This window comes from Tachysurus vachellii, chromosome 20 (assembly GCF_030014155.1).
Source record: "Tachysurus vachellii isolate PV-2020 chromosome 20, HZAU_Pvac_v1, whole genome shotgun sequence".
Classification (NCBI taxonomy): Eukaryota; Metazoa; Chordata; class Actinopteri; order Siluriformes; family Bagridae; genus Tachysurus; species Tachysurus vachellii.
Genome location: NC_083479.1, coordinates 15582115 through 15605616, shown reverse-complemented (window position 1 = coordinate 15605616; position 23502 = coordinate 15582115). Strand labels below are relative to the sequence as shown.

At 38.3% G+C, this 23502-nt stretch overlaps 1 protein-coding gene across 1 annotated transcript in view; it reads left to right on the top strand.

Moving 5' to 3' along the window:
- Positions 1–23502, top strand: part of cntfr (ciliary neurotrophic factor receptor) — a 168650-nt gene that overhangs the window by 51985 nt on the left and 93163 nt on the right. The window contains exon 2 of the mRNA XM_060895780.1: positions 7520–7601. Coding sequence (XP_060751763.1) covers positions 7520–7601 — 82 coding nt within the window. The remainder of the gene's footprint in view (positions 1–7519; positions 7602–23502) is intronic.

Here is a 23502-nt window from a genome sequence, read left to right as displayed (position 1 = left end):
GCTCAAGTGCGCTCTCTCTCTCTTTCCCTCTCTTTGTCTCATCTTTCTCAAATATTCATATTTCTGTCAGGATGCTACTATTTTGTGTTATTTTGAATTATAGTAGTGTAGTGACTCTTCCATACGGTGCAATAATTTATTGGCTCCTACTCACTGGTTTGTCAGAAGAACAGATGTTGTCTTCCTGCAGAGGTGGCAGGCACGGGCACATTTAGCGTGCGTGCCGCAGGGCATGGAGCCTGCCCCTGCGCCAGCCACGAAGCTGGAGCTCATCCCAGACTGACGCCTAGCACTGCCACCCAGCTGTTAGCATTGCTTTCACTTTCAGCTTTATTTATAGCCGATATTCTACAAATAATTCAACAAAAAAAAAAAAAAAAAGTGCTTGTTTGGTTGACACGGTTTTGCAGTTTATTAGACACAGGCCAATCAGAGTAATGAAGGATAGAGAGACTGGGCTGAATGTGTTCGAGATAAAAACAGAGTACCTTACAGGGAATCTATGAGGACAGGTTGTGTTTGGTGGATTTCAGGTCAGGTCAGATTATCACTTCCTGTGAAAGTAGGTACTTTAGAGTGCAAAAGTACCAGACTCTCTCTCTCTCTCTCTCTCTCTCTCTCTCTCTCTTTCTATGAAACACTTTCTGTGGAGCCCATATTCATAACTTATAACTGTTATAACTGTGCTTAGAATTCTTTGTAAAATTTCATTACTTGGGTGCATCAGAGCTTAATTGAAGATGTTAAATTATCTTTCAATATAGGCAAATAATAATACATTATGTAGTTACTATTACTATTTACTATTACATTACAATTTAACTTATTTTGTACTGTAATATTGAAATGTTTATTGTAATTAAAATTTAGTATTTATTTATTTATTTATTTATTTATTTAGCTTTTCTCTTAATTTCTCTTAGTTGCTATGTCTTTAGCCGTGACACTCTAACACTCTTATTTCATCTCAGCATCAGTAACCTGCTGATTTATTTCTAAATAATGACCAAATATGCAGCAGGTCAAACACGTCAGATTTTTAGAACAACAGCAAAAGTAAAATAAAATAAAGCACCCATGTACATTTTAGAATAAAAAGTCTTTTGTCACATATCACAACTTTGGAGCACAGGGTCGGCCATGAGTTCAGAGCACAGGGTCGGCCATGATACAGCACCTCTGGAGCAGTTAAGCTTAAGGGCCTTGCTCAAGGGCCCAACAGTGGCAGCTTGGCAATGCTGGGTGGGGCTTGAATCACGATCCTCCGATCAACAACCCAAAGCCTAAGCCATTTGAGCCACCGCTTCCCTTTTTAGTGACCATAATCTGTAGAGTAGCTACTCAGTTTATTAATTAGCTAGAATGCTAGTGAAAAAAGTGGGACGAGTTTAGCCCTCTGGCAAATGACAAATCAGTGAGTCATAGCTCCTCTGGCGAAACATCAGATATTAACATACTGTTGTGACTGTTTTGGAATGAAAGACAGAAGTAGAAATGGGGAGATATTTTCATACACACATGACTATAACAGATGCTAACCTCAGGCTAGAAAACTGAAATATTCTCATCATCACAATCCATATATCACCCAGTCAGTGTCAAATAGCTCCTGTGTGCTCGTGTTCGGCAAAGACAGCAAGGCTACATTCTGATCGTCATGATGATGATGATCATCATCATCAGGGTTCATATTCATTCTTCTGGCAACCTGTTAGAACACTTGAATTTGGCTCCATTATTGCCTCCCGGTACACGGTAATAGCTTTTCAGCAGAAGGGCAGGATTCATAAACATTAGACAACGCTGGTGTATTGGTGTCATTTGGACATATTTTCCCCCGACTTGCTGTGGAGGAAGAAATCTGGGCCTGTCTCCAGAAGAACACACAAGCTGTCCAATCTGCATTCTGTTTACCAACACACAGCTTTTCCAACACCAACTCCCCCCATTTTCTGACCATCAAAACATTCATACATCTCAAGCTGCTATTCACAGCTTCGTGTTCATTTTATTATCGTAAACTTGTGCTAAACAGCACGATGATTATACACGTCCACACAAGCTTAGTTATACAGGGGACAAAAAAGCATCTTGTGTGCATCCTGCTGGTGGGACGCTTGCTTATTTAGCCTCTCGGTAATGGGATGGGCTGCGTGGTGTGGTTAACGCACCGGGTGGTCAGGGCTGAGCCTGAACCCAGACCAGGAAAAGCCCTATTCATGAAGGCTGTATTTTAAGGGCTTGGAGAAGCCGAGTAAATAAAAGTATTTCTGAGCTCCCTTACAGAGTTCATGGCCATATGCGCTTTCCCATCAATAACTAATTTAGAGCAGACACACGCAGGGTGAGCCAGAGTAAATACACCAGAACATTGGGGTTCTTTGAGGCACACAGTAAAAAATGCAACACAGCATCATTAGATCAATCAGAACAAGTGAATGAATGAATCGGTTGTAAACGAGTCAGCCAAAAAGTCGACATTTTTGTCTTAAAATAGTCATTAAATATTTATTATCTCGCTCATTAGAGCGGCAGAAATATTTAACACTCTGGCTTGGGCGTTTAGAGATATTACTATCTCAGCCACAAATCGTTTTATGAATTTATCATAAGGAACTTGGATTGTTCAGAGTTTAAATGCAGTGCGTATCGATCGCACAGGACCCGGTAGCACATAAATAACACAGCTAGTGCAAAGCGACAGCTCATAAACCTCGTATATCTCTTTGCATTGACAGCGATAACTTAAAGCGCTCGTAGCATGCTCTAACATCATGCAGGCTATCAGGAGGAACCTGGCTTCTGCCACCCACCGGCGCGCTCTGTTTGCTTTGGTTCGACACACTCAGCAGGGTCGGAAGGTCAGCCCCTGGGACGTGACCTCTGTTTGGTTAGGTTGTGGAACAGGTCCCGGCTTGTGTACGGAATCCAGATGGCTAAAGCCCTCGTCTTCTCGCTAACCAAACACGGCTACGCATGCAGTCATGCATGCTCACGCACGCTAACCCACACTCACACCTAAACACACATTTACCCAAACACTCAGAGTTGACAGGGTCTAAAAGAGACGCCCGGGCTGACTGCCTATTGATAGCAGCTATTTATTCATACGCAAACACTAGTCCTGCAGCTCGAAGTCCACTCGTTAGGCAGGCCTTGACAGGACTGATGTTATCTTTCGCATACAATTAGACACAAAGCAGAGAGGTCAGGTTTGTTGAATGCATGCAAGGAGGATAGCATGGCGGCTAATCTGAGAGATTTCTGATATTAGACGAGTGAAGGGGGGAATTATTAGAAGAATGACAGACTTTAATGAGAGAGAGAGAGAGAGAGAGAGAGAGACAGAGAGAGAGAGAGAGAGAAGCTTGTTTGCTGATTCACTGACTTAGGATATTAGATGAGAAAAGAAAAGATAAACAGATAAATAAAATAAACTTGTCGCTCCTGGGAGGCCGTGCCACTCTGTTTTTAATTACAATCGTCGAAGCCTTTACATTAAACAGAAGAGATTCATTACGGACTACACCTTCATCTATTCCAATCTTTTTCCAACGAGCGACACTCTAAATGGTGCTTTGAATGATTCCTGTTGCTGTGTCAGTCATCAGCATGATGGGACTCTAGACTCTTGCTGCGGTGGGATTCATCTTGTATTTTATTATTTTTTTTTTTTTACCTTTTTCGATACCGCGTCCCGTCTCACGTCAGGATTCGGCCTGGATTTTCCAATTTAAATGCAAATGGTGCAGGACATCACAAAGAACCTGGGAAGAGAGAGAAAATCATTCTGCAGCCCTAATGAATTATATATTTTAATTAAGTGGAGAAGTGAAACGTCTATTCGGCGCCATGGCCGTAAATAAAGAATGAATAAATAAAAATGCAAAAAGGTGAAGGAAAGAGCAAAGGCACTCTCTAGGCAGGGGTTTTTATAATATCTTCAGTGCCACAGCGTGACTTTAAGAAAAGAAAAGATTCCGAGCTGTCAGATATCAAACTTATTTTTCCAGCGTTTAACAGGCTAAATGCTACGCACACGCAAGAGAGCAGGAGCAGAATTCAAGAGCAGTGACAGAGCAATGCAATTTTAATTTCACTGCTGTCAGTGCATTTTATTCCTGTAATGCTGGAAAAAAAATGTCGAGTGTCAGTCAAGTGCCTGAGAAAGATCTGCTTTTGAGCTGTGCTTGGATCCGAAAGTTTTCAAGAAGCCAGGTTACGTTACCCGTAACTTATTCATGCTATAAATGTTATTCATTAGAAATTCTTTCAGAATAGACAGGAGAGGAAATGACAGCAGGAGAAGCAGTAGTGAGAGTCATCAGCATTTAGCTGTTCATTTTAGACCAACACACTTACTGAGTGACGGCTTGTCATTAGCATAAAAAATAATGATTTAAGACGTTAATTACCATGGTGTAGTAGCGCTTCTGAATGCTTGATTGCGATTGGTCAGAAGGTGTTGAGGTGGGGGTGTGGTAGTCTAGTGGTTAAGGTGTTTGGCTACCAATCGGAAGGTTGTGAGTTCGATTCCTATAGCTGCCACTGCTGGGCCCCTGAGCAAGGCCCTTAATTGCTCGTTTGTATAATTAAATGTTTAATCGTAGATGAGCAGAAGATCAGACATTATTTATGTTATTATTTTTTGCTAACATGACAAGGTTAATTAGTTTTCTTTTAAGGAGTTAGCATGTATGCCTCAAATCTTTGTTTGTGTGTGTGTGTGTGTGTGGATGTGTGTGTTGGGGGCTGGAGGGTTGGTGTTGGGGTTGGTTCCTCTCAAGGTCTCTTCCTCATGTCATCTAAGGGAGTTTTTCCTTGCCACCTTCGCCTCCGGCTTGCTCATTAGGGAAAATTATTAGAGATGTATAGTAACTTTTTTTTAAACTTTAACATTTTTATTCTGTTTTTATTCTTATGTAAAGCTGCTTTGGGACAATGTGCATTTTAAAAAGTGCTATACAAATAAACTGAATTGAATTGAATTGGTTCCTTCCCTTATCCTATGTATGAAGAATTGTTCATCTTCTCCCTGTGATTCAGGGGTTTCCTCTGGGTTGTTCGGGTTCTTCCTTCGGTCCCAAACCATGTAAGTTGTAGGTTGATTGTCATCTCTGTATTGTTTGTATGATTGTGTCCTGTGATGGATTGGTACTATGTCCTCTCTTGGGATGGACTCCAGGTTGTTTGTGACCCAGAGACAAATTCAGACTTCAGATGGCAAGATTTCTCAAAGTTTATTCAGAAACATGAACTTGACATGCAAATTAGACACCAGTTGTCCAGTTCTGCCAGTATTTAGAGGATTCTCCTTCCAAATTGGTCAGGAAGAGGAGTTAGTTTCTTTAATCTAAAAGCCAGCATGAATTTAAGAAAGGACTATTCTTAATTAGAAGAGGTAGAAAGAGAAGAACTGGATGTATTGTTCTGGGCATGACTGAGAAGAAACTGTGGCTAACATAGATGGTGATATAAAATAACCCAACAGTAGCAAAAGCAATACAGAGGTTTGAATGAATGGATGGATGGATGGATGCATGGATGGATGGATGGATGGATGGATGGATGGATGGATGAACGATTTAATAGACAACAGATGATTTGGTAGCTTAGTGGTTAAGGCATTGGATTACCAATTGGAAGTTTGGGAGTTTGAATACCAGGTCCACCAAGCTGCCACTGCTGGGCCCCTAAGCAAAGCCCTTAAACCTCAATTGTATAAAGTGAAATAAAAATGTAAGACACTCTGGATAACGGTGTCTGCCAAATACCGTAAATGTAAACTTCGAGAGAGAAAAAGAAAGGCTGGTGGGAGAAATTCGGTTGAGGAACAAATGTATCATGGACATTCTACAACATCATGACGTAACTCTAAATGGATAGAAAACGTGAAAATAAGTCTAGAATTCTAGTCGTTTGTAAGCTGCTGTGATATAACGGTACTAAAAAACTCTTCAGCATGTGTGATAAAAAAGATAAAAGCAGAATTGACCGCTAAAAGCAGAATTATTGATGGAACAATAAAAGGTTAGTGCAGGTATTTATTCCTCAGTTAATATCATATGTGTTAAAATGGTTGTTCAGGTCCTACCATGATTTGGTTGGGTATTAATCTCCCTGTGGTTTCTAAATACTTCATAAAAATTACTAAAAATATGCTTTACAACAAAAGCCCTGAATCATTTGCTTTTATTTTTTCTTACGGTTTGTTAAAGCTAACTGATGCCATAAATAACGCTAATAAACACTTTAAGCATCGCTGTTTTTTTTCTTGTGTGAACTAAGTGTTAGTACACCTCAAGTTTATTGATTCATTTCATATGCACTCGAAGAGACTCGCTATCTGTTTCTAATCTGCTGCAAATTTCCGTGCGATGAATCCTGAGTGAATCCATTCTAGTGATAAAAGGCTAGCTTAGCAGGCAGACACATAAATTAAGCTATAATAAGTAGCAGACCAAAAGCCAAACATTCTCCATATTCACTGTGTGGACAGATAAAAGTACCGCACAAATATTATCTTTGCACCACGCTCACTTAATCTGTTCGTGTCAGAGCTTAAGGAGAGTTTGTTCTTTTGGCAGAAAAGCTCTCATGAACTAGGGCTAGGCTACGCAAATACTGTTAGCATGTTAGCTCTTATGGCGTGTCACGTTTGCTGTTTTAATGAATGACTTCTTGATGGGATTCAGAAAGAGAAATGAAATAAGTGCAAATAAATTTTTTTAAAAAAACCTTCGTCTTCTGCTGGCGCTGCCTCCTGTGCTTAACAGGGTTTTTTTTTTTTTTTCATGTCTCAAATGGTGAAATATTGCACATCTGCTTCTGAGAGGAAAAAAATATCCTTGTGTTGTTTTAACTTTCGGGTCCTTTTAATGTTTGAAATGCGGGACATGCTTCGAGAGCTAGACTGATACCCAGGCCCTGGGAGGTGTTGTTCTTGGTCTGGGTTTTAATGCTCCATTTGAGAGAGAGAAAGAGAGAAAAAAGCGTGAAGAAGGGATGGGATTGGAATTTTGAATGTAGTACTGTACTTCCTTTTAAAATGACAGAGCCTGGCATTGTGCTCCTTCTCCTTCTCTTTGGGTTTTTTTCCACCCTCTCTCTGTACCCTGAGGCCAGAGAGGTCTGAGGTTGAGGTCAGACTTCTTTCGGCTTCCGTCGGCCCTTTAAAGGCACGTGTGTGTGTGTGTGTGTGTGTGTGTGTGTAGTGAGTAAAGTGAGTGCTCCATGTAGACACTGAATCTCCTGAGCAGCCTCTGTAAAAGAGAGAGAGAGAGAGAGAGAAAGAAAGGGAGGGAGGATGAGTGATATTGTGAGGGAGGGAGGAAGGGAGGGAGGGAAGGAGCGAGAGCAGAGTAACGGCAGAGGATGAGGAGGCAGTCAGAGAGGAGAGTAAAAGGAACGGAGAGAGACAGAGGAAGCTCCTCATGTTGACTCGGCATCAGTGGTGCTGGGTTTTATTCCAGACTGGCTGGAAGTTCACCGTTGCCCCCGTGTGTGTGTGTCTCTACAGATGGCCAACATTGTGACGTCGGTGTGCTACGTGGTGCTCGCAGCTGTGGTGGTGGTGTATGCCCAGCGACGTGGCCAGCAAGGTAAGACATCCTCCCGCTCTGTTCCCTCAACTTCCTCCACTGTCCTGCTTGCGTTTTCCTTTCTTTTCTCTTACACGCCCTGGGGGTGGATCCAGACTTTTACAGCTTTTATATATTGATCGATTTAGAACTGTGCTTGCTTTGTTTTATTTAGCTCTGATATCATGTCTATCTTTTCACATTAAAGGACAACTTCAGCAGCCTAGTCTTGATTGCTAAATTGCTGTGCCATTATTACAGACAGGAAACTTGATAAACGGTATATCCTTGATTCAAAAACACAGCCGAATCACAATAACAATCAAAGTTTTCAGAGGACACAGATGTAAAAGCTCTTCATGGCTTTTAATACACTAACAATCATTGTGGCTAGTTTTCTTCCCTAAAAATGTGATAATGTAACGACAAATTGCTCCTTTTAAAGCAGCATCTCTGAGACTTAGAGCAGAGACAGTGGATGAATTCCACATGTTTTGACAGTGTTTGCACGGGGAAAGTTCAGACTCATGCTATACAAGTACTTAACACGTTTACAGCATTTGGCAGACATCCTTATCCAGAGCTACATTTATTTTTATCTCATTTTATACAACTGATTAAATGATTGTTAAGGGCCTTGTTCAGTGGCCCAGGGATTCAAACACACAACCTTCTGCACTGTAAGACAAGCATGTGCTTTCCTTTCAGCCTAAAAATCTCTATCTATCTATCTATCTATCTATCTATCTATCTATCTATCTATCTAGCTATCTATCTATCTATCTATCTATCTATCTATGCTGTAAACAACTGAGAAATCTATCTATCTATCTATCTATCTATCTATCTATCTATCTATCTATCTATCTATTTATCTATCTATCTATCTATCTATCTATGCTGTAAACAACTACCAAATCTATCTATCTATCTATCTATCTATCTATCTATCTATCTATCTATCTATCTATCTATCTATCTATCTATCTATGCTGTAAACAACTGAGAAATCTATCTATCTATCTATCTATCTATCTATCTATCTATCTATCTATCTATCTATCTATCTATCTATCTATCTATCTATCTATGCTGTAAACAACTGAGAAATCTATCTATCTATCTATCTATCTATCTATCTATCTATCTATCTATCTATCTATCTATCTATCTATCTATCTATCTATCTATGCTGTAAACAACTACCAAATCTATCTATCTATCTATCTATCTATCTATCTATCTATCTATCTATCTATCTATCTATCTATCTATCTATCTATCTATCTATCTATCTATCTATCTATGCTGTAAACAACTACCAAATCTATCTATCTATCTATCTATCTATCTATCTATCTATCTATCTATCTATCTATCTATCTATCTATGCTGTAAACAACTACCAAATCTATCTATCTATCTATCTATCTATCTATCTATCTATCTATCTATCTATCTATCTATCTATCTATCTATCTATCTATCTATAACAATAGTGTAATATACTATGACACATTAAAGCCAGATGTCATGAACAGGACATGGAAAGGATTTGAGTTATAATAATCACATTAATGAATCACACACTGACTTCCATCTGCATCTATTTTATAAAAGTCAATAACACACCACTGGATTCTATTCTCCTATTTCCTATATCATATCCTATTTTCTTCATGGTGAACTAAGAATAGTCTAATATTTTGCGAGTGTGAATCTCAGGGAGGTGTGAAAAGCACTGCATCTGCTGTTGAGAGCCATTTATTTTTTATTTTCTGTGCCTACATAATAAATCACACACACATTATATAAAGATACAAAAGGCAGAAATTTGAGGCATGTGCATGCTTGGAATATTACATTGTGCCCATCTTTTGTTCTTTGTACCACCTTGTGCAGAGGTTAACAGTCAAGCTGACTGTGTGTGAGTTGATACAGTGAGACAAAAATTTTAAGTTTAAAGCCTGACTGGCTCATAACCACGACATGACCAAGCCTGTGTGTGTTAAAGCTGTGCAACTGTCACATCTCACACATGAGTCTGTAGTTATGGGTTCCACAGGGATGTGGTAGCCTAGTGGTTAAGGTGTTGGGCTACCAATCGGAAGGTTTTGAGTTTGATTCCTACGTCAACCAAACTGCCACTGCTGGGACCCTGAGCAAGGCTCTTAACGCTCAGTTGTATAAAAAATGTAAGTTGCTCTGTATAAAGGCATCTGCTAAATGTAGTTAGATCTGAATAATAATGCACACACAATGAGCACTTAATTTTGACAAATTCGTACATTTCAGTTGTAAGTGTGGAATAAGGAAGTGGAGAAAGGGAAAAATGTGTCAAAATGTCTAATAGCAGATAAAAAAAGTAGGAGAATTCCCTTAGTAGCTTCTTCTACTGTTCTTTTATTTTGAGTGCATTGTGTGTGTGTGTATGTGTGTGTGTGTGTGTGTGTGTGTTTTAAGAATGGCCCATCACTAACCGTAACTGCATTCCTGCTTAACAAAGGCCTGAAATTTGAAACAGTTTGTAAAACAAAAGCAAGACCCCATTTTAGATCTTCAAACACACACACACACACACACACACACACAGTTATAGAGATATTTCATTATTAAACATCTAAACGTAGTACACAACGCTTTGGTTTCATATTATCACATGTAAAGAAAGTGATAATTAATCAAAGAAAGTAAAAGAAAAAAGGCAGGAGATGCATATGCACCCCTCTTCCTTCCCCAGCCTCCTAGATAAAATGTATCTAGTTATTTCTACCTAAGTGAATTAGAGAGACTTATACTGGCATTAAGACGGTCGATTGCTGTTGGGTCGTTTGAGTGGCTCTATCTTACTTTATTTGAACGTCTCAGGCTAATTAGTTCTAGATACACAAATAAATCAATTTGTAAGACCTAATCGTTCCGGACTAATCGGTTTCTTTAAAATTGGCTCAACTCCTACTGTCATAGAGCTGTCACTGCACTGGGTCTGTCCGATGCTCTCATTCTGTCATCATCTCCCAAATTACTGCGATGGTCATCGCTCCCTTCAGCCCTGCTTACATCACCGCTGTGATGCATGACTGGTGTGATGATGTCACCGGCAGAGGACACTCTCACTTTATCACGTCCTCGTCAGCACCTATTGGCTGCGGTATCAGACATCCCACCTGAGCAAGGTCAGACTTAATATGGTTGGCTAGGAGAAAATAAATAAATGAATATATATTTTTAAATAATAATAAACAATAAAAATAAATAAATAAATAAATAAATAAATAAATATTATTAGCATTTCTTTAAAGATCTAGATTTTATATTGCAGCACCAAAAATTATTCCAAAAAAATAATAATAATAATGAACTAGCAGGATTATTATTATTATTATTATTATTATTATTATTATTATTATTATTATTATTATTATTATTATTTAAATGCTTAACTACTAGCCAAATAAAACAAGTTTTCCTCAATTATTTAACACAACAGGGCTGAAATGAATGCTGTAAATCAAAACACTGTAAAAAAACGGTACACATGAAATATTATTTTTTGTTCCCTTCTGAAAAACATGCAATTTTACAAATCATTTATCATCATCACTGCTTAATGCATCCAATCAGATGATGAACTCTAATGGGTTCTTAGATTTCCATCAACCTTCAAAAACACTCATTTGGCAAAGCTAAGCATGACTATTTAACTAACACACACACAGAAAAAAAAATGATGCCACATGAGTCCTCCTTGTCTCTGCTGTTTTGCAGAAAGTCAATGAGTACAAAGAAAGAGAGAATAAAACAACTATTTATCTAGTGTTTAAACAATGCTTAGGGTTTCTGTGACTGTAGAAATCTGGATATATGATATGAGGTGATATGAGGCACATGCTGATCGGTTTCTGATTACATGTCTGCTGTTAAGCCTCTGGAGATGTGGTAGCTTAGTGGTTAAGGCATTGGACTGACAATCAGAAGATTGAGAGTGTGAATACCAGGGTCATCAAACTAGTGGTGCTGGGCCCCTGAGCAAGGCCCTCAGTTGTATAAAATGTAAGTCACCATGTAACATTTAACGCTGCAATTGTGCCACAAACTCGTGAAATGGGTTAGTGCAGTGTGAAAAGCCTTAAAAGGGTGATCCATGAAAACTTCACAACACTTCATTATGCAATCACCATAAAGTCTAATAAGTAAAAGGATCCATCTATATCATTCAAAATGAAATTGCTTTAAATTTCCGCAAACAAATATACAAATCGAGCTCGAAAACTAGTTGCAAAATAGTATTAAAAAAAATAATAAAAAAATATAAATAAAAAAATAAAAAAATACAAGAATAGAAAAAAAAAAATTCAATATACACTATGGGTTTAGCTCTATATTTACAGGAATGATTTTAATACAAAAGATTAGTACAAAAAACATTTAGATAATTCTAATAATTCTCTTTTTATCAGGTGTTTTTATTTATTTATTTATTTATTTATTTATTTATTTATTTATTTATTTTATGTTATTTTATTTTATTTAATTTATTTTAATCCAATTTAAGAATGGATTGATATTATATTATATATTTACCTTAATACCTTAATATTATAAAGTTTAAGTAATCAAAGAAGGCAAAAAATCATGCAGCCAACTGAAAAAATAAATCTCTACCTCCCTAAAATGGTTAGCTCTAAAACCATTAAGTGAGACAAGCCGCTCTCTCTCTCTCTCTCTCTCTCTCTCTCTCTCTCTCTCTCTCTCTCTCTCTCTCTCTCTCTCTCTCTCTCTTTTTTAATGGTTTAGTTTAGAAGAATTATTTGGTATAAAAATCAGTAAGCCTGATCCTTCTCTCTTAAAAATATACATAAAAATAAGATACAAAATAATGCCGTCTATGTATTCTTGTTTTCTGTTAACAAATGTGGAGGATTTTTACTTTTTGTGATTCGAGGAAAAACAGCATCTATGAAACCCATGATAAAGAAACAATGCTGTGACTGATTTCTTTAAAGTCCAGACTGTACATTCACACACAGACTGTTATTAACTGCCACATCATGTGATTACACTTCCCCTAGATTTTTGAGCATTGGGACATTTATTTAATGCAGCTTCAGTGATGCTGTACATCCATAACACTCCTAGTGAGCCTAGCATCATGGTTTCATAATAATATCTCTGAGTTACTTATAACTCCTTATAACTGTCCATCTGATTCATCTCTCATTTGTTTCTAAGTCTTGTTAGCAGACCACACGATTAAAACAGTCCGTCAAGGTCCATGACAGATGATTTGCGTGACATTTCAGCCTGTAAAAAAAAAAAATAATAAAATTGAAGTGACATTTTTTCTTTAGCGCAAACGATGTATGAAACTTACAGCTGGCAATCTGCTCAGAAGTGATCTGTGTGTGATGAAGGTGTGATGTTATTGTTATAATCACCGGCAAACACAATCAACAAAGTGGTAAAGATGAGGTACGTTATGGAAATGCCGTCCCACTTGACCAATTATTTGAGCGACCTGATGACACAGTCCACCATCGTTAAAGCTTCAGCACGGCTCATCAATCACCCGCAGAGGTAAATAAACCAAAGACCATCCTCACACACGCTTCGCTCTCGATGCTATTTTCTTTGAACGAATAACCTAAAGATGTAGACCTTATAGACACAATTGACAATCAGAGTTTGTTCATTTATAAAATGAATGCTTACAGCTGCTGTCTGCTTTCATTCGTCTAATGACAAATCATCAAAACAGCCACAGCCTCGCTCTGAGTGTGGGGGATGATTGATTTGCTTGTGTGTGTGTGTGTGTGTGTGTGTGTGTGTGTGTGTGTGTGTGTGTGTGTGTGTGTGTGTGTTTGTGTGTATACAGAATTAGATTTGGAAAGGCTGGAAGCTCAGTTATACTTGAAGCAAGACATTTGTTTTTTAACTCGTTTCTCTGCTCACAGGATGACAGCCATCAGTAAAATGAACTTTTTTCACTAGAGAGTTATTAATAATAATTTGGTCTGACTTAAAACTTAAAACACACCAGTAGACTAGACATGTCATGAATGCATTCATTGATTTTCTGTTACATAATATACAATTCCTGCGTGTGTTTGTGTGGTGCTTCATGGTGGTTCATATATACTTCGCTCCTCTGGGGGTTCATGTTTTCCCTGTATTTTAGAGGCTTTCTCGGTGTACCTCGGTTTCCTCTGCCAGTCCGAAAGCATGACTCGGTGTCTCTAAATAGTTCAGAGTCTGTGAGTATGTGTTGTAATTGTGTACTGTAATGTGTCCTGGTGCTCCAAGTCCCCCTTGGAGAGACTCCAGGCATTTCTGTGTAGGATAAACTGTATAGAAAATGCATGGATGTGGATGGAAACAATTACATGCCTTTTTGGTGAAATATTCCTATCAACTAAGCGATAAACAACCTGCTCGGTTATTCTGTTAAAAGCTTTGTGATTCTGTTAAAAGTGCCCTGTTTTGTGCAGAGAAAAAGCTGGAACTTTACTTCAAACAACTAGTTACAACATACCTTGAGGTTAGTAGGACCACGTTAGTGTTAAACTAAGAGATTGAGGTTTTACACACTAACCTACAATTGAACTTTCAATTATCTGGTCCAACTGGCTGCTGGTCTATACTGGTCTGCTTCTTGAGGCAAGTGCATTGATGTAATTTCAATAATAGGTTAAAGAAACGAATTAGCCGTAAAGATTAGGTCCCTTCGAGGTCACGCAGAATGTCAATGCGACTCAAGATGAAACTAAATTTGCGGTCTATATTTAAAAGCGTGATTTAAATATTCCACTTTTATTTCAACTAGTTTCAAAGGAGGTATCCGTATCTTTTGGAAGCTAGGCTCACGTTACATTAAGAAAGATCTACTTCTTTTAATTAAACACACAGTCTGAGTGTTTTTACAGCCTGGAACTGTAAATGAATGCCATTTTAAGAGCCTGTGCTTTAATCGTCATTAAGCACCGGAGAGCTGTATAGTGCTAATTCGTTCTCTTTTTCTTCAAGACTCTCCCTTCTCTCTCTTGATCTCTTACTCACTCCCTCGCTCACTCACTCGCTCACTCTCTCCATCAGGAGCAAGCAGACAAAGCCTCTTTTCATTCCATCAATCATTGCGCTGGGAGTCCAGACAAGCCCATCACTGGCATTTTAATTATTCATGAGCTCCTAAGTGCAAATGAGACACAATCTATCTGTGCACCCACTGTCCCGGCCACTTCCCATTCTGCTGAGCGCGGCACTGCTGTTGCCTTTAATCTACAGCTTATTTTAGTACGCATTTCCTATGGAGGCTTCGCTATTCAAGAACCTTATTGTTCGGTCGTGTCGTAGCTGAGCTAACTGCAATGTGAAATGAGTCCTCGTGAAGCGATCCTGGATTACAGAAGCTATCAGAATATTACATTTAGCTTATCCAGAGATTTGAGAAAGATTAGAGAAAAATATCATCTTGGATATTAATCCTCGGTCATACTTTTAGGGTGTTTTACATTTTTTTTATTTTTTATTTTTGACAACTTTCCTGCAGAGGATCAGGTGTGAATTCTGCAGCCACAGCTTGCTGCGAGGTGTGCGAGAGTTTGCTAACACTTACTTTCATGTACAGATGTTGTCAACAGCTGGAGCTTGCCGGTATTCTGCCTGATGTTGAAAGGAGAGAAAAAAACAGGTGTGACCTGACTTGTATAGCTAAAGGTCTTGTTATCAGGTAACAGGAAGGAACAGAAAGAGAAAAAGAGGGAAAGAGAAAGAGGATGAGAAATGAAAATGGAGGGAAACGGCAAATTTAAAAAAAAAAAAAAAAAGCAAGGAGGAAAAAAGTGTCAGGTGCATGAAACGATAACGCCGCTGGCAAAGTACGCAGACAGCACGTTTTCACTCCCGCTCTGAGTCACTCCCATTCCGCTTATTATATCTCGTGTAAAACTACAAAAAGCCAAAAGGAAGTGCCTCCTCCCCGCAAGCCTCTGAACGGCTGTTTACTGCCGTCGATGTCGGAAAATAAACAACGTATGAATCATTCAAATGCACGTCTTTCGATACATTTCCTTTTTCCTGCGACGAATCAACAACATAGATGCACTCTTCACCAACAGCTCGCTATCCCAAACAAACACGTCCTCCTTGTTCATCGTAAAACACATCTTTTCTTCGTTTATTCCTATGTTTATTGACTCAGCGTCCTACGTGCAGATACTTTTTTGCTTTTTCGGTACGGTACAATCTGAGAAACCGGTCAGCGTCAGATGTCTCCGTCTGTCTGTGACTAAGACGAGGAGAATGAAAAACGATGAGGGATTGGGCGAAGAGTTGGTTTTTGTGGAGAAATATGGCCCAAAATCTATTTACTATGCAAAATGCAATTGTTTCATAATTGGAAATGTGGAATCCGCTTCCTGGGTCAATCTGATAGCATCGCTTCATGAATAGACAGACCTCCGGAGTCTCGTCTACAAATCCCAGATGCTGTAGCATCATGATTCTGATCTCTGCGTCTCTGGAAAGCAGGAACATGATAGTCGGGTGCGCTTTACTGATTCTGATACTGATTCGGCTGCGGTGGTGTTCCTTCAACGCAACCCACCTGCTCTGAATCTTCCCCCCGAGCCTGTAAGACGTCTAATAAATTTGGCAACAGGATGGAGACCTTCACACAAACTTACTGTGAAATAAATCTGTTTCTTTTCTGCCGACGGGCCAAACAACATGGCCAAGTGAGTCTCAAACAGACATGAGAATGTTTACTCGTGGAGGTCAGCACAGCAAATGTTGTCAGCTTGTGTGTACTCCAAGATCTTCTTAAAGACATTACGCAATGAAGCACGGTTAAATTATGCTCCCAAGTCCGCTAATTCATCTAAGAATCGAGGCAGCTCTGAACTCGGTTGCACTTTGTTGGACGTCGATCTGTTTTTGCTCGTGTGCATTAGTCTTATACGCTGCTGTGGGTGGAGGGTTCAATGACTAGCAACATCTTGAGATTTTATAAAAAAGTTAAGGGTCTTTTGATGTAAAAGACTTTTTTTTTTGTTTAAAGACTATAGAATGAAGTAAAGTATGGAAATGTGAGGACTGATTTACAGTTAGGAGTTTTTTAGTCATTGTATCCAAACATTCATGATTTTTTGTGGGGAATTTAGCATTGAATTCAGCCATATTGAGTTTTCTCAAATCCAGCCCTAAGGTTCAATAAATTATTCCTAAATTGCAGATTGCCGAACTTTAAATCCAGGACAGGGAATACGGAATATTTCCAGACACATGCACACACTCTCCTGAAAATCTTAAGCACAGTTGATGGCAGGGATGGTTATAATAATGATAAGAATAATGGTAATAACTCCTGCTGCTGCAGCACACGGTTCCTCCACAGTAAAAAAAACAGCTTCTTTATTGCATTACAAAATGTGAGTGAGTTCATTTACATTTGAAAAAAATGTGTGTCGTATTATATTTACACTACATTCAATGTTCCTTCAATGAATTCAAAGTAATTTGGTCAAATTGAAACTAATACACTTTTTACAGTTCTCCTGTAACAGTTACTGTGTCTCAGTGTTTAATGGGTTGTATTTTGGGTGCTATGCTCATCCCAGCCTCTAGGGGGACACCTATAGCCCACCCCATTTCCAAATAAAAAGGAAGTACACCTTAGCATTATAGCTGACACCTAGCGACGTTGGTTTCCATGGCTACAGCATTTAGTTCTACATCTCTCTAGATGCTAGTCTCTATTACTGACAAGACCGATGCAGACTATTTGGACTCCTGGTAAAATTTAATGTTAAATAACTGTTTTTTAAAAATATTATTATATTGTTGTTTACTGTTTTTTTTTTTTTATTATTTATTACTTGTTTGAATTTGTATGGTGACCTTGAGTGACTTTAGTGGTTTCCTATTATTATTATTATCATTAATATTAAATTGGTAGATCAGTGGTGAAGGTGTTGGACTATTGATTGGAAGGTTGTGAGTCTGAATCCCAGGGCCACCAAGTTGCCACTCCTGGGCCCCTGAGCAAGGGCAAGATAAATGTATGTTGGTCTGGATAAGGGAATCTACCAAATGCTGTAAATGTAGATACTCTATAAATACAGGCAGTGGTGGCTCAATTGGTTAAGTCTCTGGGTTGTTCATCAGAGAATTGGAGTTTAATCTGCCACCATTGGGCCCTTGAGCAAGGCCCTTTAGCTCCAGGGGTGCTGTATCATGGCTGACCCTGTGCTCGGACCCCAACCTCCAAAGTTCAAACCTCAAATAATTTTACTGTACTGTAATGTGTATGTGCCAAAATGTTAAAATTTTATTCATCACCCTATTTAAACCAATACGAACAGTGCTACAGATTATATAACCTTAAAGCTAGCTAGGTGGCTAACACTACAACCTGAGGGCAGTTATAAAACTATGGCTACTCAGAAGGGCGTGTCTTTAAGTCCATGTCTTTGAGATGGAAACTTGCCGAACTATGATGGACTCTGGGTCTTGGACTGGGACTAAGGGACCCAGGTGTACTGTATGCTTCTGTATTTTTTATGCTGCAGATATAAAGATTGTCCAGCTGAATTTTTCTAAGCTTGTGAATAGCATTTCGAATTCCCTGTGTCTTTCCTGGCCAGTTCTCTACCGGACCACTGTAAAGAATCAAGCCAAGAGACAGACCGAAAAAGATCAAAGATGAAATGTTAAATAAAACACTGAATGTTTAATGAAAGCTTTAAAGTCTGATATATGCACTACTGACACCAGTCATGTTTGATGTGTTTTACGTTGCCTTTAACGGTATATACCGAGCAGAATACTAAATCATATTCATCCTAATGTATCATGCAGAGCTAAAATGACCTCCAGGAGCTTGCTAGATTTCAGTGCATCGTCTGGTTCATGAGTGAATTCAATTAAGTTCAATTCAATTTGATTTGTAGTGCATGTTTAACAATAACCACATTGTCACCAAGGAACCTTGCACAAATACATAAGGATAGAAATGTAATTCTTTTTACCAGAATCCAAAAAATCGAATACGCGCCTGTTTGGTTGTGGAATTTGCTCCATGTTCAGCTTTAGTTCCACATTTTATGCTTAGTGACTCATTTGTCACTGAATAAACAGTCCAGGCTTTAAGAACTTGTCGTTTTTCAATTGTATTTCTGTTCTTACCAGCCTTTTTAGTGCAATATATTCATAGAAAGGTTTCAAAAAAACAAAAATTATTATTATCACTCAATTGTTTATATCTTCAAAGCAAATGGCAATATCAAACCCATTCCTACTCTCTGGGCCTTTTTACACCTGGTCACTTCATGTGTTTTCTCTGTTCCATTTACATTAGGCCACATAAATGCGTCTTGGCGAATCGGATATTTCTACTCCCGCCCAAAACGCAAATATATTTTACTTCATTTCCGGGGAAATTGAAATGGAAAACGCTTTGGTGTATGCGGTTTTCAAAAAACTTGTTACGACGGTGAAAGTTCACCTGCGAGTGACGTACTTCGGTTTGGGAGGAGTATAGCGCTGACGTATGTGGCTTAAACAACCACATTCATTTACACCTGTCCAGTTTCATCTGAAACGCGTCCCAGACCACCTCCTGAAGTGGTTTGAACGATCGGATTTATATCCGTCTCGAAAACGTTTCGGAGGGCATTTAGACCTGGTCTTTTTACCATCGGATAGCTATCTGATCACAGAAAACACATGAAGTGACCAGGTGTAAAAAGCCCCACTGAGACGCCCAAAGTGCTTGTTCATAAGCATCTAAAATTTGAAAGAGTTATCTTCAACCACTAAAATGTAAAATGTGTAAAGTTATCAACAGAGGAAAAAACAAACATCTCATACTGGAAGCCAACAGAGTCCTAACTCATTTTATATCAGGCTTCCGGACATAAAATAACTCATTAAAAATGTCCGACATGCATTCTGTTAATAATCCTCATTATTAAAAGTTATAAAAGAGGCTTTCTAAAAAAAATATCTAGCACAGAATTATCAATAACATTAAATCATAAAACAAACCCATACTAAGCTTGTGTACATGATATATAATGTAGGCATTGTTGAAAATCAATACCGTGTGATATATGCGGACGTTATATGAAATAATAATTTGAAGACCAAGAAGTTTAATTAGTTAGCAACATTCAAACAAAACCTCAGGTGAGTTAGAAATTCGTATGCATCAGATGCTCATGATTTTACCCCTAATACAGGTTTTAACATAAGCTGGAATCAATAACAAAGCAGCTGGATGTTGCTACACTGCATACCTGCTGTATTAAAGCTCCTAGAGGCAATATTATTGTCTCATTCTATACCCTGTAAGGTATTGTTCGACGTAAAATTTTAAACAGGCTCTTCCGAGTAAAGAAATGTCCCCAAGATTGTTTTAAAACAGAAATATGACACAGAAAAAGCTGGATTGTGATATGTTTCCTTCAGGCATGTGACACATGAGTAAACAAACAACCAAAACACTGAAATCTATCATTAAAGTTTTCACATGGTGTCATGACGGGATGTTGCTCTGGCAACCTGAAAATGCATTTCGGTGAACGAATAGACGACCCATTCGTAGGTCAAGCGGTTAAGGTCATGAGACAACGCCTACGAGGCACCTGGGAAATAAGCATAATGAATATCGATACGATTACGAGTGAAATTCGGATACGAGTGGAATACAATTTAGCTAGTTATTAGAAGTTATTGGTTAAGTCTTTTATATGTGTAGTGTAGTAGAAAGAAACAATAAAAACAGGAGATAAGTGCTAGGAATATCAGAGTTGGGCTCAGATACAGTATGTTAGCAAATAACTGAGGAAAGATCCCATTTAACTGAAAATGGCCTTGTTATTATGCAGATTTTTGCCACAAACTCTCATCAAACTCACATGAGCAAAACATCAACACTGCCTCACAACTCAATACGTTTATCCGAGTTATCAGAAATAGTAGTAAATACCAAGGTAGGTTGCTTAAGCTGCATGTTTGATAAGAACAGGATATTTGATTTGTGAGGACCAGGTGATTGTGAAGATATTAGCACGCAATCCTATATGAACAGGATATTACATTATGAGGACATTTACTCCTTTTTGGTCCTCACAAAACCTTTGTCTAAACAAACTAACTTGATTTGCTGAAATATTAATTGCAAAATATCACCATTAGCTCACAACATGTTAGCTTAGTGCAGAAAATCCAAAGTTTTCAACTTCCAAAATGTTTTACTCCTTGCTAGGTGCGATATGTGAGCAAGCCGAAAATTACGCTGTACTGCTTTTTCAGCTATAACCAAACGTAAATAAAACCTAACAATTTTGAATGTATTGTATGCATCTATCTCATACACTAACATACACTGTTTTTGTGGCAAAATTCTACTGAATAAACTTATTTAAATGAATGTATTGACAGATTGGACATGAGTTTGTTTGACTCTTGGACATAGGCAGCATTAAGCCTGGGGCTGCTTTTTTACATCAGACTTTAAACCAATCAAATGTTCTTTTTTCTCTGACTAAACTTAACCAAACTTTCTATCAACAACTCATTGTATAGCCCCTGGGCAACATCAGAACATCCAGCTATCTTCAGACAAGTGTTTGATCTCAACACTCACCCACATATTCACACACACACACACACACACACACACACACACACACACACACACACACACACACACACACACACACACACAAACAAACACACACACGTGCAGTTTCAATATATTTGTGAGGACCTTCAAGTAACATGATTATTACTTTAATAATTGAACACATACATAGATATAAAGCTAATCCCCAGTGACCTCAGTAAGCAATTAAACAGTAAATGTGTGTTTCTTTGTTTGTTTTTTTGTTTGTTTTCAAATAAAAGCTGCATGTTAGGTGAAAAAAAAACAGGATTTTTGATTGTTTGCTTTTAAAGACCTGGTGATTTGTAATGGATATTACCAGGAAAGTGAGTACATTCTGGTGTGTCTTGTGAGGACCTTCAATTGGAAATTATTAATGCTATGCCTTAACATAAATCTTAGCCTCTCTAAGCAAAATTTTGAAAGTATTTTAGGGCTAAAAAAAAGGTAATAACAGATTTGTATTCTGTGGTCCAGGTGATTGTGAAGATATAATCACACTATCCTACTTTTTGAGAATATTACTTTTTGAGATTTTGTCCTTTTTTGGTTCTCACTAAACACACACACGCACACACACACACACACACACACACACACACAGACACACACACACACACACACACACACACACACATGCTCTGTACCTCCTCATCTTTGTCTCAGACTGACACAGATTTGTAAATAGATGCTGGATGTGGCCTTGGCCTAAGTGTTTGTGGGATGGAGGGGGTTTGGTGTTTATGGTTTTCGCATTGTGTTGTGTGCATGTGGATGTGTGGATGGCCAACCAGATGTGCTGGAAGGTTAAGGAAATAGATGTTCTTTTTCCTCTGGACCATTTTGTGGAAAGGCACTCCCAGAAATTGGACATCTGTGTGTAGAAAAAATGGTTCAGAAACAGGTTTTGTGTGTGTGTGAGTGTGTGTGTGTGTGTGTGTGTGTGTGTGCAGGTGAGCTCTGAAATCTATTAAGCTGTAAATGTCACTAATAGAATATATGGCATATAGAGGTTTGTTTATAACCTGAAGACATGTAAAGTTTAAAACATTTTAGGTATGAAAATAATCCTTGAAGTGTCGTGAAGCAAAGTCATTGTTGATCATTTTCCTATAGCTGCATGTCCCAAAACCTTTCATTTATCTTATATCTTAGGCTATGCTAATGATTACGAGTTTAAATTTATTAACGAAAAAGACCTAATGGTACATTTTATGTTGTGTAAGACCTGAGGAAAGTTAGACAGGCACCAGACAGACACCAGAAATCCTCTTTATTAAATTTAAAAAAGATTTATGTACAATTTACAAACATAATCCTTCCTTCATGCCATTTTCACCTTCTTGCTGTCTGCATTTTTTTTAACAAATGTTCACTAGATCTGTTTCTACCGTACAGTGTTGCCGTTTGACTACGTACACCAAAATATCCCCCAGACTCAACACTGATTTAAAAATTTTATTGCAAAATGTTATATTTAAACTATTTAAACGTTTCCCTCACAAGAGCATGATAATATGTTTAATATTGGGTTAATGTTCCACTGCCTTGCTCTGGGTCTAATGAGAGTGTGTTCTGGCTTAGTCAAGCCTTCATACTTTCAGCTCTGTGATTAAATGGCAGTCAAATGTCAAAAGGCATTAGAGCTACTGTACAGTACATGTTTTATAGTACATCCAAAAATAGCCAGCAGTCTCACCAATAAAATAAACCGTTAATCGTCCAGGCTGTAAATCATACAATCAACAATTCTGTGTGCTCTGTTTAAGGTCCTCATCTGGAACTGCAGAGACACACAATCACACAAATACATAGAAACACTCTTTAGAACCCACTGATAATGTTTATTGGTGATTTCTGAAAACGATAATTGATTTTCTGGGCAATTGTGCCTTCTCCGTGTGCTAGCTAGCGCACAAAATGACTGACACAGCGGTGTTGTTTTGCCCGTGACATTTTCAGCCAAAGCAACATAAGCGATTCCAGGTTGGAAATTGGTTTAAAGTGCGGCTGAATTGGATTGTCTAAGCACAGTGGACTAAATGCATTTTGCCTGAGAGAATTTCAAGCAGACAAACCTGATAGGGAAGAAAATGCCAGCATGAATTCAATGCAGTTCGATTCATCACTTCATCCTGGTTTTGCTTGTTACCATCATGATGGCGAACCAGATAAACCAAGCGTCATGCTGGCTATTTAATTTACTGACCAGTTCATCTATCGCTTAATCGGAAAATGTTTTGTTTTTTTCGGAGAGAA